This window comes from Hemiscyllium ocellatum, chromosome 14, assembly GCF_020745735.1.
Source record: "Hemiscyllium ocellatum isolate sHemOce1 chromosome 14, sHemOce1.pat.X.cur, whole genome shotgun sequence".
Lineage (NCBI taxonomy): Eukaryota > Metazoa > Chordata > Chondrichthyes > Orectolobiformes > Hemiscylliidae > Hemiscyllium > Hemiscyllium ocellatum.
This window is the reverse complement of record NC_083414.1, coordinates 18,635,505-18,651,517: the sequence shown is the minus strand read 5'-3', so window position 1 is coordinate 18,651,517 and position 16,013 is coordinate 18,635,505. Positions and strand designations below refer to the sequence as shown.

The window sequence follows — 16,013 nt, the reverse complement described above, 5'->3', positions numbered from 1 at the left end:
CATAGCCAATCTGGGTGAGAATAATTAACTGGGGTAAACAAACTCCAGTGGGATATGCCTGGATTTGAACTAGATAAATTTGGATCAAAGTTTGGCAGGCAAGTCTAACAGAAAAATTGGCCACCTTAAAGAAGAAAGAGTTTAGCACAGTCAATGTATATTCCCACAAAGGTGAAAGGTAGGGCAGAAGAAAATAGTCTGCTCCCTGCATAATAAAAGGTGCAAGGATTAAGAAAAAGTATGCTTAATGACAAATGTCACCTGGATAATACAGGGTAAAAACAATGACTGCAGATGCTGGAAACCAGATTCTGGATTAGTGATTCTGGAAGAGCACAGCAGTTCAAGCAGCAGCCAAGGAGCAGTAAAATCGACGTTTCGGGCAATAGCCCTTCATCAGGAATACATCAGGATAATACAGTTGAGAACCAGACTACATATTGAAGATTCAGAGGAAGATTGAAAAAGCAAAGAAAGGGGCAAGAAAGGCAGTTAATGTAAAATAGTAATTGAAAAGTCTTTTATAGGCCTATAAATAGTAAGAGTGCTAAAAGGAGGATGGGGTTAGTTGGGACCAAAGAGAAGTTTTACGCATGGAGGCATGATTGAAGCATTAGGTGAATGCTTTGCATCTGTTCTTACCAATAAGATGATGTTTCACAGGTCTGTAAGGAGAGGGAGTAGTTGAACATTTGAAGGTATTAACATTGATAAGGTATTGGGTAAGAATCAAAAGATATGGAATGATAGGTATTGGAAAGGCACCATGTCAGGTGAAATGGGATGCATCCAAGGATGCTGAAGGAAATGAGAGTGGAAACTGTGGACGCACTGGCCATAATTTTTCAGTCTTTCTTAGACTTTAGGTTGGTGTCAGAGGTCCCAAATTAGAAACTTTACACCACTGTTCAAAAAGCACATAAAAATAAGCTTGATAACAGCATGCCAGTAAGTTTAACCTCCGTGATAGTGAAGGTTCTGTTAAGACAGAGTTGGGAAGAGTTACATTGCTTTTCTCTAAGCCTTTACTCTTATCAAAATTTAACTGTTTTACCCTGTTCCCAATATGACCAATCATATATGTTGTATTTAGAAGATAAAGATCTATCAATTAGGTTTTTTAATAAAGTGAAAATTGTTCTCAAAAATATTATGACAACATGATGCAGCATTGGTTGCTGCACATTTTGTAATCTGGAAATGGAAGTGCTCATGATTCTAAATAACCCCAAGCACAGGCCCAGACATATTCAATCATACCGTGAGAAGCGTAAAGAACAAAGTTCTATCTACAGCAGTTCAGTCTTAGAAGAAACAGTTATTTGTCTAACAAATTTTAGTTCTTGAAGTGAATTGAAAAAGGTAAGACATGGAATGTCCATGTGACTATCCATCTTATATTCGAGCATGTCACCAACAGAGGCAGATGTCTCAGGATACTCGGCAAATACAGTATGCTCAGAAACACATAGCAAGAGGTCTTCCAGTCACAATCCAATAACGATAATCAGGTTTCATATTGGATTCACTATAAAGCTGTTTCAGATTCAAGGGTCATGGGCTGAGCAGTTCTTTTCTTTTGTCATCTTCCCCAGCTGAAATTTAAGCTTGCAAAATACAGTTCAAATGGAACAGTAATAAAGCCCAGAGGGGAAAAGAAGGGTGCTTCCCTTGAAGTCTATTCAAGCAATAAGCTCAACATTATCTGGAACAGTGCAGCTTCCAAGAAATCCCTTGTTTTAAAAAATATAGTTTCAACATCCTTTCTTAAAAAATAATCAGTTATCCACAATACTTTGAACTCTATTCCATTAAAAAAAATTGTGTACAGGAAATTGTCATAACCCTTCAAGAAATGATAATTCAAGATAAAATGAATAGTTACTTGAACAAATGCAGGTTAATTAAGGAAAGCCACAACAGATTTGTTTAGGGAAAATCATGTTTATTTCATTGAATCCCTACAATGTAGAAGCAAGCCATTCGGCTACACTGACCTTCCAAAAACCGTCCCACCCAGATCAGCCTCCATACTTATCTCTATAACCCTGTATATCCCATGCTTAACTTGCCTAGCTTGCACATCCCTGGACACTCTGGGCAACTTAGTATGGCAAATCCACTTAACCTGCACATCTTTGGAATGTATGAGGAAACTGGAGTACCTGGAAGGCAAACATTTGGAAAATATGGAAACACCATATAGACAGTCACCCTAGGCTGGAATTGGCCTGTGAGGCAACTGTGCTAACCACTGATCCACTGTGCTGACCATATTTAATTTGCTAAAGTTTTCTGATGATTTAATTGAAAATCTGTGAAGGTAATGCTGATGTGGTGTAAATGGACTTCTGTATTATTCGAACAAAGTTATATCTTATAGAATTTGTTTGGCATGGACTGGTTGGACTGAAGGGTCTGTTTCTGTGCTGTATGACTCTGAATACCAAATAGATGCGTGATAAGAAACAGAATTTAGTGGTTAATGGATGACTTTAAGACTGGAGGAAAGTTTATAGTTGTATTCTCTAGGATTTGGCGCCAAAACCCATGCTTTTCCTGAAATTGATTAATGTCCAAGACCAAAATATATTTGGCACAATTTCACAATTTACCGACAATACAGAACTTGAATGTAGTGTCAGTTTTAAGGAGGATAGTGCAGAGTTTCAAAGTATGTAGAAAATTTATTGGAATGGACAGATAAGTGACAAGTGGCAAATGAAATTTAATACAGGGAAATCGAAAGTGATTCATTATGGTAGGAAGACTACAGAGAAACAGTTTTAAAAAAAAACAAAGTTTGGAGAAAGGAAGATTCAGAAGAGACTTAATGGATCCAAAATTATAAGGGTCTGGATACAGTAGGTAGGGAAAATATTTCCCATGAGAATAGAGTATGAACCAGAGCACTCCAATTTAAGGTAACAAGAAAAAGCAGCAGTGGTGACAGGAGCAATGTTTTTCCCCGAAGAGTGGGTGGTTAGGATCTGAAATGCACTGCCTGAACATCTGTTGGAGGCATGTTCAAAACATTCAAGATGGAATTAGTTTATTATCTGAACAGGAAAACTGCAGAGCTCCAGGAAGGATGTAAAAAAGGTTTTGCCACATGATCTGCTCCTTCAGCCATCCAGAGTGGATGCCATTGGCTAAATGGCTTCCTTGTTGTTTGTAGTTACTTAGTGATTCTACCTGTGCAGCCCTAAAAGGTTGGGAAACAGATTTTCCGAGATCTGAAAATTTGAGTTCATGTGGAATTAAGCCCTACTGTGTCTCTCAATTCTGTGTTCTGTTCTGTTCATGTCATTTTTTATAGCTTTAGTCTCACACAAAAAAAACTATGACAGTATTTCTTTCAATAGTTAGAATCATAGAATCCTTATAGTGTGGAAGCAGGCCATTTGGCCCATCGGTCCTCCAAAGAGCATCCCAGCCAAACCCATTTCTCTACACCATCCCCATAATCCTGCGGTTCCCATGGCTAATTGGCCTAACCAGCACATCTTTTTTTATAAGTATTTGCAGGGGAATCCCACTGTATGGCAGCATTTGAAAACAAATCATTCCCAATCAAATTTTGGACATATCATGTAAGATTCACTGTGTGTAGATTTAGCTTTTACTGTGCAGTAAAAGGAAATACCTACTCTGGATTAGTCATAATCAGCTGTATCTACTGAATGGACATTGGGTGCATTGAGACTCATAGTGGTGATGGAAGATAGCGATGAGCAGATTGTTCCCCTTCCTGTACTAAGTACGACAATTTATTTGTTGAAAACAAAAAATATTATACTAAGATCAAATAAGAAACTGTACGGAACTTGCTTCATTCACCGCCATGTTGATTACATAACAGCAATTTATATATTTAAGAGGTGGTTATTTGTCTGTGAGGGATCATACAGCATATAAATACAGCTGTTCTTATATTTCCATCAAAAGTTCTATTAGTAATAGAGTTGAGACCTAAAATGTATGATCACTCATTTAAGCAGGTTTGGTTGATTCTAGCTTGTCTGCAGTATTGTAATTTTCTTTTATTTTGGAAAGTGTTCCTGGATAAGGGGTCTTAAGTGACACTGGGCAGAGTTGATAGGCTGTTTACATTATTGCAAAATAATTTTCTAATATTTTGTTATCTGCAGGCTTTTCGAGAAGGGTCCAGAAGATCCATGAGAATGAAGGTAAGGAAAGAGTAATAACTTTACTGTGTTTGATTTCCTTTTAGTCTGTTGAAATTTTGACTAATGTATGCAGCAATTTTCAGATGAAGTTTTGAATCATCAATAGGGCTCTAATGGGCTGGACCACTTCCCACTTAAAGCTATTGGACACAATTATTTAATTGCAAATTTTTTTTGTCTGCTTTAGATTTAATTTAGTTTAACCACTGACACTGTCCTGTGCCCCGAGCCTTGATAGCTCATGACAATTGTTTAGAAAAAAAGTAAATTAAAGAGTTGCTGAGAAAATATACATATGTCAAAGCTTTTGCATCTTGCACTGATTTAGTATGAATATAAATTCAAGGGAAAAAAATGAACATTTATACTGCATGAAAGAAGTGTGCAGATTGGCATGTAGACTCTGGTAGAGGCATGGTCACGGGGAATGCACGATTAATGCTGATTGGCAGTCAATAACCAGGCTTGTTAAATTTTGTTCCAAGCAGGTTTACTGTTTATTGATCAGACATTGCCTGAGGAATGCCTGTGGTGTTGGAAGCGGGGCAATGGATGTGCAATATTCTGCCTGCAAAGAACAGTGCCCTATGTATTAACATATATAGCTTCCAGTGCACACAATTACACAACAACTTGAGTCCTCAATTGAGATCTGAATTGCAGTGCATGGTATGCAAGCTGTCTGATGTCCCTTTGGCTGTTTGCAACATGCAAGATGCTGACTGTATCCAACCTACCTCACTTGCAAATCTCACAACACAGTATCTATCATTAGAAGTGATTTTGCAATTAGACAATCTTTGCTGGGTAATCCTAAATGTATGGGCTTTTACGTTAGTAATAGATTAACATTTTCAGTTGGGCTTACAATGTGGCATACTTACATGCACTGGAATATATGTGTAATGATAATCTTTGTAGCCAGAAATAATGTACACACACACCACACTTGTTTCGAATCAACACAATTTGCTGGTTTATTTCTCAGGGCAATGTTCTGAAAAATCAGAGCCAACCTGTTTGGTTTAAAATTTAACAAGATCTGGCTGTTAACTGTCAGTCAGTATTAATGGGTGCATTCTCCATGGCAATGCCTCTACAAAGGAGAAAGTGAGGACTTTCCCACACTTCCCACCAACCTATCGCCATTACCTTCGCTCACCTATCACCATCCCAGCTACCTTTCCCCTAGCCCCTCCCCTATTTATTTCTCAGCTCCCTTTCCCCTCCCCACTCCTAAAGAAGGGTTATACTGACATTCCGACTCTCTTGCTCCTGAGAAGCTACCTGACCTGTGGTGTCTTTTCCAGAGCCATGCTTTATTAATAATGCTTCGACAAATCCGAGTTCACTTGCCGACAAATCCAAGTTCACTTGCCGACCAATCAGAACTTTGTTCTCATGAAGTAAATATATTAGTTTCCCCCTTGAATTTGTATGCTTTCAAAGTTCCTTGATGACTACATGGTGAATAGTTTCAATAAAATGTCTTTTCAGCAATACTCAAGTTCTGTACGACCAAACAGTGATTTAAAATGAAGCAGGAGAAAGTGAGGACTGCAGATGCTGGAAATCAGAGTCAAGGATGGGGTCCTGGAAAAGCAGGGCTGGTCAGCCAGCACCCGAGGAAGAGGAGAATCGACGTTTCGGGAAAGAGCCCTTCCTGATGAAGGGCTCTTGCCTAAAATGTCGATTCTTCTGCTCCTCAGATGCTGCCTGACCTGCTGTGCTTTTCAGCACCCTACTTTTGACTTTAAAATGAAACAGTCATCAGATCTATAAAGTTGTATTTTGTTTTGAAAAGTTTCTCAAATTTTAAGTTGAAAATTATAATTATTCTTTCTCCAGTTTGTTTTGCAAACGGCTCAATATGCTATCAACAATTATCGCTCAAAAAGTATCTCCCAGCTTCGCAATTGTGAAGCTTCCAACCTTCTGCCTTTGTTTTGTTTCACAGTCATCAGACTTCTAAAACGTAAAACTTGGAGGCTAAACATTACTTATTGTCTTATTTTGTCCATTTTGAAGTCCACAAATATGTCAGGATGTTCTTTGCCTTGGTTTTACAAGAGCTTTGCAATCAAAATATATATAATGTTATACCAGAGAGTGCAGAGATCCTGTCCTACTCGGTTTTGCCAACGCAGGTTTTGAGCCAGCTCTGCAAAAATGCATAAGTCTGTTTGGTTTCTTTGTGTAACTGAGATTAGAAAGGGAAGTAGGCAGTTTACTTGAGTTATTTATTCAGTTGACTTAAGTGATTGAGATTAGACTATGGGAATCGAAAGTCTAATTTCCCATTCTTTTACTTCCTTGCAGCGTATAGTACGTGACTACCTAGTTACATTTACCTTCGGGTATGAATCTTGGTAGCTCAGATATGAATGTATAAATTAAAGAACATCCCAGTACTCCAAAAAAGAATGACCCTGATATTACACAAAACTACTTGTAAATTTTACAAGGATTTAGCTGTTTTAAATAAAGCAGTTCAGACTTGACGCATATGAGTGTTGGCACCAAAGATTGCCATCAGTAGATGGGGGAAATGAGAATTTAAACTTACAATTCTACTCACACTTTTTAAGTAGAGTAATAATCTGAGATCAGATGTAGAAATACTGTGAGAATTTGAGGAATCTACATTTTTCTTATGAGTATTCTTTTCGGTGCAGAATCATGTCTAGTTTGTTCAATTTTGCTGATTTTTATACTTAGAACTCACTGTCAGAAGCTCATGCATTGGATGAAAATACAGCAGAAGGTTGGGAGAACAGGATTCGACTCTGGACAGATCAGTACGAGGAATCTTTTGCAAATCAGTACAGTGCAGATGTACAGAACCTTTTAGAATTGTATCGATTAACCATGAAAGATGCTGTGGGCAAAAATGTGGTGCTGGACACTATTAACAAAACTGAACTAGCCTGTAACAATACAATTCTCGGCTCTCAAATGCAGGTAAGTGTTAATTGTATTTCAAATTTAGTTATACAGGAAGAGAGCATTAACTCAGATTACACTGGAACACATATGAGGAATGGTTGTTTGAAGATTGTGCATGTGTTATTTCATTTTGCAAATAAATTTAAGACTAAGTAAAGATTGGCTCTAAATTCACTTTTCATTGCTAGCTTATAGAAATAGGACAGGAAGGAGTCAGACTTAAACAAACTTCTGCTGAATTGGGAATATGACTAGACAATTTGGGAGTGGAAGTAAGCCTCTTGGTCCTTTTGGGTCTGCCCTGCCATTCATTAAGATGGTGGCTGATCTAATTACTTCATATTTCTGCCTACCTTTATAAACTTGATTATTAGTCAACAGTGAGCCTGCTTGATAGTCCCTTGCAATATGCTGTTTAGCTTGTAATATTACCTTTACAATTTTTTTAGAAAAATAACAAATATAGATATTTAGTCTTTTTTCATTCATCAAATGATGTTGTATGTTGTGAAAGCCAATTAAGTCAGCTGAATGCTCCAAATAATGAGCAAAATAGTAACTTTATTGTACTGTTTTCCTTCTGTTGACAGCTACAGCTTGGTAAAGTCACAAGAGTTCAACGTCATCGCAAAATTTTGCGAGCAGCCAGAGATCTAACGCCAGGCATACTTATTATCGAATACCGTGGTAAGGTGATGCTAAGGCAGCAATTTGAAGTTAATGGACATTTCTTTAAAAGGTAAGACAGTATTGCATTTGAGTCTGTAATAATACCTTCTGTGGGTTTTACCATCTCAAAATTGAGACAATCTGGAGCTTTGTCATAATTATTCAAATTGTTTCAGAAATTTATTTCTAACATCTAACATAATGCATTTCACTCCTCATCAAAAAATGGCTGGTCAGTGCGAATTCTCCATTCCTTTCATCCGGTAGTTGAAAATACCGTTAGCATTGATTTATTCTGCTCACCTATGAAGAAAAATATTTTGGGAAGTTAAGTTCCAACTTCGGGTTGCAAAAATCTTACTTGTCACCTTGCCTTCCAGACCCTATCCCTTTGTGCTTTTCTACTCCAAATTCAATGAAGTGGAAATGTGTGTCGATGCTAGAACATTTGGGAATGATGCTCGGTTTATTAGAAGGTCCTGTGCCCCCAATGCAGAGGTCTGTTTTTCTGATTTTCTGGATATTGCTACCTGTTTAATTATATATGTTATGACATGCAGTGTGCTGAAATTATTTTTTAAAAGGATTAAAAATTAACCATGCCACCATAATGCTGTGCTTCTGAATAAAAATGTTGTTTGCATTCCTATACCAGTACCTTTTTAAATGTATGCTTTGTTTTAATGTGTTTTTGAACATCATATTTATGAGGTTAGAGATTGAGATATTGAATTATGAAGCAGTAGCCCTCTGTAGAGATGAGTCTGTCTATAGTCAACCTTGTGTGAAACAAGTCCAGACTGTAAGGAACCCGAATTGGATAATAACATTAACATTTAATGTATTGCATTTGTAATCATATTAATTCCATTTTTTAAAAAAAAGAAAAACAAAAATGAGAATTTTGTATTGGTTTGACTACTGCAAATAGATGTTAGATTGTTATCACTTTACTGGCTAGGATGAGCATGGAGAATGAACACTGAGTAATATTTAGATACACTTGTTGGCATGTTGCACCCATCTTACACTATTCCACTGCAATATCATATCCAATCCAGAACAGGTGTCAAAAGCCACCCATAAGTTTATTTTTTCCCCAGTAATGTCACATTACTGTTTGAGATTTCTCATTTATTTGGTCAGTTAATTGTAGACGTTTAGACGTTTGAATAGACAACTTTTGTGTTTCCATAAAATTAATGACTTAAATGTGCTGTGGTACAAAGTTTTCCAAAGAAACTTCCTGAGTTAAACATTGCGCTGTCTTATTTATCTCCCCAAATGTGAGATAATGAAGCAACTTTGTTGGTCATACAAAAGAATCTCTACCTCATCCCTCACTGTTTTAGTCTCCCTTTCTTTGCCTCTTCCCAAAATGTTGAAACCTCAAGTAGACATTGTCTGCTGGAGGATCTCACATAATGGGTGCAAGAAATTTTATGATGTGGTTAGGTTTGTCTCTTTAACAGCACAGCCATATGATACTCTATTATAGATGTTACTTGATAACACTTGTAGCACTGTCACAGAGTGAGAGTCTGTAAGTCTTGGGTAGTACTAGTCACATTTCTTTTTTTTAATTATTTAACCTAGTTTTCAAATCAACCTGTTCAGAGATGTTATTACACACCTGGAGCAGGCCTCCTAGTCCAGGGATAGGGACACTACCACTGAGCCTCTAGTGACATTTCTAAGCAATCCAAGTATATTGGATTCATGACGGTTGCTATTTGTAAAAAAAAGAAAAAAAATTGGTCATGGGACCTGGATGTTACTGGTAAGGCCAGCACTTACTGCCTATTCTTAAACTGCCTTCTGGGCAATTAAGACTCAACTGCATTCCTGAGAGTCTGGAGACGCATAGAGACCAGACCAGGAAGCAGATTTCCTTCACCAAAATTACATTAGTGAACCAAATAGGTTTTTAATGACAATTGATAGTGCTTATGTGGTCACAATTAGGCGAGCATTTATTTATTACAGATTTTATGTGAATTCAAGTTTAACCACCTGTCACATGCCCATAGTTTGATTATGCATCATCTCAAGCAATTAGAGATGCATAGTAAATGCTGGCCATGCAGCGACACCCATGTTCAATGAATGAATATTTAAAAAGTTGTATTCCAGGAGTGTAACTGAAAGTCTTGAATGATCAGAACAGATATTATGATTTCATGTTTGACTTACGACTCTTACTTATATTTCTGAAGAAAGACTGAAAAACTGTAAGGTGCTGGAAAAGCACAGCAGGTCAGACAGCATCTGAGGAGCAGGAGAATCGATGTTCGCGCATAAGTCCTTCATCAGATTCCTGCTGTTCGGGTGCTGCCTGACCTGCTATGTTTTTCCAGCACCACACCTGTGACTCTGATCCCCAGCATCTGCAGTTTTTCTCTCTTGCAAAACTGTAGGACACCATATGAGAATAGTTAATCCATTTTGTTTTATGGACAGCAGTCCTAAAAATAGCTAAAGCAAACCTCAGCATAGATTTAATTAATTCAATCGAAGGAAAACAGTGCAAATAAGCAAAATAATCTTTTTTTGTACAGTTTTGGTTTAAAATCTTCTGATCATCCTTTTGAATTGAATCAGATCAGGGTTTCAGAGGAATGAGCTTGCAATTCTGAAAATTAGGCTTTCTCCTTGACCAAACTAACTGGCTGACTGAATGCACTGTGTCTCTTGTTCATGTGGCTTTGAGCAGGACTTGCACTTGCTCCTCCATTCAGTAGACTTGTCATTCAAATCAATTATCCCATCTTTCAAAATTTCTTGTAGACAAGCATGTCATTCTGAGCTTTCAAAACTCATCTGAGTCATTTGCTGTACTTGGTGCTAATGGTCAGTGGAATCTCTAAATCTCATTGTGTATTGTTTTGTGTTTCTAAAGCCAGATTTAATTGACTGGTAGCACTTTATAACATAAATTTGCACTATTATCCTCCAGGAACAATATATACAGAATTTGAAAACATCATGGGTATTAAATTAAGGTCCTTGGTAACCTGATGTCGTTGTTGAAGTTGTTTAGCTTTATACCCATGTCCAGTAATATAATCACCACAGAATCAGTTAGCTCATTTGGCTGGATGGCTAGTTTGTAATGCAGAATGATGCCAACAGTACAAGTTCAATTCCTGTTCTGGTTGAGGTCATCATAAAGGTCCCACCTTCTTGACCTCACCTGAGGCATGGTGACCCTCAGATTAAAAAAGCACTTCTCTAATTGCAGAGCAGGATTTTGGTCCTCAATTTTGAAGAAATTGAATAGTGAACGATGTTGCTGTAGGTCCTGAGTTGCATGTAGGTCAGACCAGATAAGGTTGGCAGATTTTCTTCCTAAAGGGATAGTAGCAAACCAGATTTGAACCTGCATCCTCAAAGTATTAGGTTCCAGATTACTAACTCAGTAACAGTGACATTTATGCCACTTACAATCTTACCCCTCACCACTCCTCAGCTACTACCCCCAAGATTGTATAATTTTTTAAATGATAGTTGCTTTAAGTTTAATCAGTGTTTTCAGCAAGAATAACAATCCATAGTTATATTGTTTTGACATTGGTAACTGATTGGCACAAATTCAGCTAGCTTAAAAAAAACTGTCCAAAAATGTGAAGGCAGAAAATGTGATAAATTGGGGTTGACCTAATTAAGATTCATAAGATAAAAAAAAACTAGCTACAACATGAATACAATGTCCCCTAGGTACGGCACATGATTGCTGATGGGATGATCCACCTTTGTATATATGCCATCACAAACATCCCAAAGGACAATGAGGTGACCATTGGCTTTGACTACGAATACAGCAGCTGGTGAGTAAAATCAGCTTTATCAAAATATATTTTGATTACAGAACCATTGTCGTAGAAAAATGTTTTAGTAGTTGTGTTATTTACTTTTTAGAAAGACTAGTACGTGATTCAGATAGGATGCAAACCATTGTCTAAGGTAAATAACATTTGAAACCAGGCGACTGACTGGAAAAGATCAGGAAAGAGGAAGAGAAGAAGGAAAAAGGAACACCTAGCAGAATCTGACTTTTATGGGACAGAGAATATGCCAAATTGAAGGGTCAAGGAGGTTTAGACGAGGAAACTGCTGGAATAGGCTAACTTTCTAAATCAGGAATAGTTTCAATAATTTAGAAGCGATGGTTCAGTGGCTGGAAAAAGAGATGGGAGGTGGTTGGGGTCAAACAGGTACATGATTTTTTGAGTTATTAGAATACTCTTACCCCGAGACTTCCTCAGATTGGACAATATGAACTTTGAACCTTTCTGGGATTAGGTATTCTCCCTTGAATAGCAAATGGTATCTTGCATGTAAGTAGGGGTTGTCTACTTTTCATATGCGTTCCACAGCTTTGTAAACATCTGTATAATATGCATTTAGGGAAAATTGGTTGAGTTTATTTTCTACTTGTGATAGTCAAAATAAAACTGAAAGGGTTAATATAATATGTAATTAAGTTTATATTATTTACTTCATCATAGTAAATATAAGGTTGACTGTGCGTGTCATAAGGGAAACCAGAATTGTCCAGTACAGAAACATAATCAAGGATCAGTGGAGTCCCCAGTAGGTGCAGAAACGCGGCGGAGAAAAGCCAGACGGAAAGAATGGGAAATGGAGTCAGAGCTCAATCAACCTTCTGATGAAAATAGCAACCAACAACAGGAGGAGCCAGCAGAATCCAAAGACCAACAGGAGTTACCTGTACAAATCCCAGCAAGTGACAGTGAGGTATGCACATACAGACATTAACAGAAGATAACTGCCATGTTCGAACTTTTTCCAGATTCACATGAGGCACATACAATAAGCTAAATCGTGCTCTTGCCCACTTACTGTCTGCATCTCAATCAGTGATAAACTAAATCATGTTAGCTTTTCTATCCCATAAATTGGAAGAAGATGAGAGGCCAGGGCGGTGTAATTCACCAGCAAGGTTGGAAATAGCAAAAGATCCATTTGCACAAAAGCACACTACTTGTTAAAAAAAATTAATAATTTTTAAATAGCATTAAGAAAGTCTACTGTATAAAACAACCTATTAATTTTTCTAACTAGATCACCTATCAAAAGTAATGTTAAACTCTATCAGTTTAGAGTATAATAATGTAGTTTGTTTTGGTGCTGAGCTAATGATCCAGAACATTTCAGTGTTATAGTTTTCCTCCTCCTTTGTGTACAACCAACTAACACTGCAGATTTATCAGGATAGATATGAAATATTATTTGGCCTGAAATCCTGTTAATTTTACATACTAACAGCTCTCAAATCCTAGATACTCTATTTGTTTCATGTACATGATGTAATGCAGGTGCTATGACGTCAAGTTTTATGAAAATTGCACCACAAAACACTTCTTATGCTTAGGTTTGATACAATTATAACAGAATCATGTTTTAAGGTTGAATATAGCATGTTGTGATTTGAGTTTATGACATTTTGAATTGAACCTATGTAAAAGCACAAGATAACATGTTGTGACAAGATATCTCAAGTGCTTTCTTCAGAAGGAGGCATCACTCATCCCAATGGCCCACTGTCACTTGTATGTATATATGTATGTGATTAAAACTAAAACTATGCATCATCATCCAAGTGCAGGATGTACCTGCACTTTCCATTCCCCATGGAAGGTTTTAAGTGCACTTATGAACACAATGTGGCCTTTCCTCAGTCCAATTCACTTCTATCCTCCTCTTTGACAACAGTATGTAATTGAAATTGATAACACACAAGTTGGGTTTGTGGTGGAGCAGTTCAGAATGCATGGCAGTTCCATCCAAGACCTTCAAAAGAAGTTCTCAGCTCTTAGAAAGATATGGTTGAAGACAGCTCTTGTGTGGATGAATGTACTCTCATTTTTATGACTAAGAGCTGCCTGTTATATTCAGGTATTTTGCAAGTAAAATGTCAGCTAACACCACTTTTGGTGTCACATATCCGGTATCTCTGTAGGTTCTCAAAGTGGAAATTTGCAAACTGGGTATGAATGCATATGACCTATCCATTCTGTTAAATGAAAGACTTGAAGCTCAGTGCTTGTTTCTTACCAGGCTAAGTCGAATAATTAATCTGGATCTTAGTCATAGATTAATTGGGAGGCATTAATGTGATACACCTTAACACAGTGATCCCTAGTTGCTTTATGAACCTGCTTGTAAGTGCCACAGCCTTCTATGTTTGGATGAAAAGGAAGTAAAACCTTTGCATTTAAAGGAAAAAAATATATGATGTTGCAATAACTTTGTGTTTCCCCAAAAACACTTCCAATCATATCTTTATGAATTTATTTGAGTATCTATTGTCCTATCATGCATCTAAAATGTAGCGTTAGAATATGTTCATCGCTAACTGTTGTAAACAAATTTCTCTGTGTTCCATTGTACTGTACAAATCTCATTCAAACAAAAACTGTTGTAAAGGCAAGGGTCATCTCTGATAATGATATTGCTTGAAGTTGTAACACCTCCAGAATATTTGACTTGATGATCTTCCTCGAGAGTAAGTTATTAAAATCAAGTTATTTCCAATTATACCAGATACTTGAACAATGTTGGGAACTCTGCGGACTCAATATAATGTTTATCCAGTGAGTGGACTTAACAAAACATTTGTTATCACATTGTTTATTCAGAAATTAGTTCAATAAATATGTTGTACTTGGTAGATGTATATATACTGTGGAGGAAATTAGCAAAGAATGGGGATTTATCTCAGGGGGTTAGAGTGCATAATGCAAAAGCCTGCAACATAAAACACTCTTACCAGGGTTTGAAAAGAATACCTGTAACTTATAGCATTATGTTTAAAAGTTAATCCTTGCTCGTCAAAATTCTATTTTGTGTATACATCAGGTATTGGTGAAAAGAGCAGGTACTTGTTTCAGGCAAAGTTTGATAATGTAGATGGTTGATTTGTTTTATGATGTCACAAGGAAGGGCTGTGACATAAATGATGCCATTGTGGGCAGTAAAATATTAGTTTATATTTCTCAGATGACATTGAGCTATACCACATCAATGTATAATAATTGGGGTGCTGTAGTTGCAGGCTTTATGTGCAATGCTACTCACTGCACTGACTGACTTTGTTTTCTTTAAATAGGAAGGGCCTGGCGAAGGAGATCGAATAAAAGTAGAAGAAGAAAACGAGGAGTCAGAAATGGATGAACAGCTCCGTGCAATAGCCCAAAGTAAACTGGTAAGTGACAGGTAGTCATACTGCGCAGACAAGGAATTTTTTATCAGCCAGACATTAAGCGCACAGATGTTATGGACTTAGCAGTGCAGTACAGCAGAATGTAGTTTGACCACAGGAAAAATAGGCACAGGGAGGAAAATGGTGTGTTTTTGTGAAGCTGTTTGTGCGCAAAGGATTGGAAAGAATAATATGTCCCTGAGTAAGATAGTCATCAGATATGGGGAAAGAAAGGTCAAAGTGCTTCTACAGTTGAGGTTATCACATATGTATTTGCATCAGGAAAACAATGTCAGTGTCAGTAGGAGAGATTACAAGGATTTCAGTTGAGAGAATCATATGTGATGATCCCTGCCATTACTGGAAAAGTTTCCAGCAAAAGGCATGTATTTTTGAATATGTATAGCTGGTTGGCACAGGAGCTTAATTGCTGGGTGTGTTTACATAGCTGAAACGTGTATAGAATCGTATCCATGTTGACACCGACATGGTTAACTATGGTTAACTGGCTAGATCGATTAATTTGTCATGTCACTTTCAACATGGATTTTAATGCTGGTTGTTAGTGGATTTAACCCCGTTAATCAAGCATTTAAACAGGATTGGCATCTAAATCTGTCAACCGAAACATAACTGATGTACCTATTGTGGCCTACTGAAAAACCTAGAACTTCTCAGCCTACACCTATACACAATCCTATAAACCCAATTTTCCTTTTTTTTTGTTTATTAGCTCAGTGGTGGCTCATTGGTTAGCACTGCTGCCTCACAGCGCCAGGGACCCAGGTTCGATTCCAGCCTTGAGTGATTGTCTGTGTGGAATTTGCGCATTCTCCCCATGTCTGTGTGGATTTCCTCCAGGTGCTCCGGTTTCTTCCCGCAATCCAAAAATGTGCAAATTAGATTAATTGGCCATGCTAAATTGCCCATAATGTTCAGGTTAGGCGCATTAATCAGGGGTAAATGGAGGATAATAGGGCAGG

General features: G+C 37.4%; 1 protein-coding gene across 11 annotated transcripts in view; it reads left to right on the top strand.

The window, feature by feature from the left end:
- Positions 1 to 16,013, top strand: part of setd5 (SET domain containing 5) — a 159,949-nt gene that overhangs the window by 84,820 nt on the left and 59,116 nt on the right. For all 11 annotated transcript variants that reach the window (XM_060835435.1, XM_060835434.1, XM_060835433.1 and 8 more), the window contains 7 exons: positions 4,152 to 4,190; positions 6,909 to 7,151; positions 7,727 to 7,875; positions 8,186 to 8,303; positions 11,523 to 11,632; positions 12,314 to 12,563; positions 14,938 to 15,033. In XM_060835435.1, the coding sequence (XP_060691418.1) occupies positions 4,152 to 4,190; positions 6,909 to 7,151; positions 7,727 to 7,875; positions 8,186 to 8,303; positions 11,523 to 11,632; positions 12,314 to 12,563; positions 14,938 to 15,033 (1,005 nt within the window). The remainder of the gene's footprint in view (positions 1 to 4,151; positions 4,191 to 6,908; positions 7,152 to 7,726; positions 7,876 to 8,185; positions 8,304 to 11,522; positions 11,633 to 12,313; positions 12,564 to 14,937; positions 15,034 to 16,013) is intronic.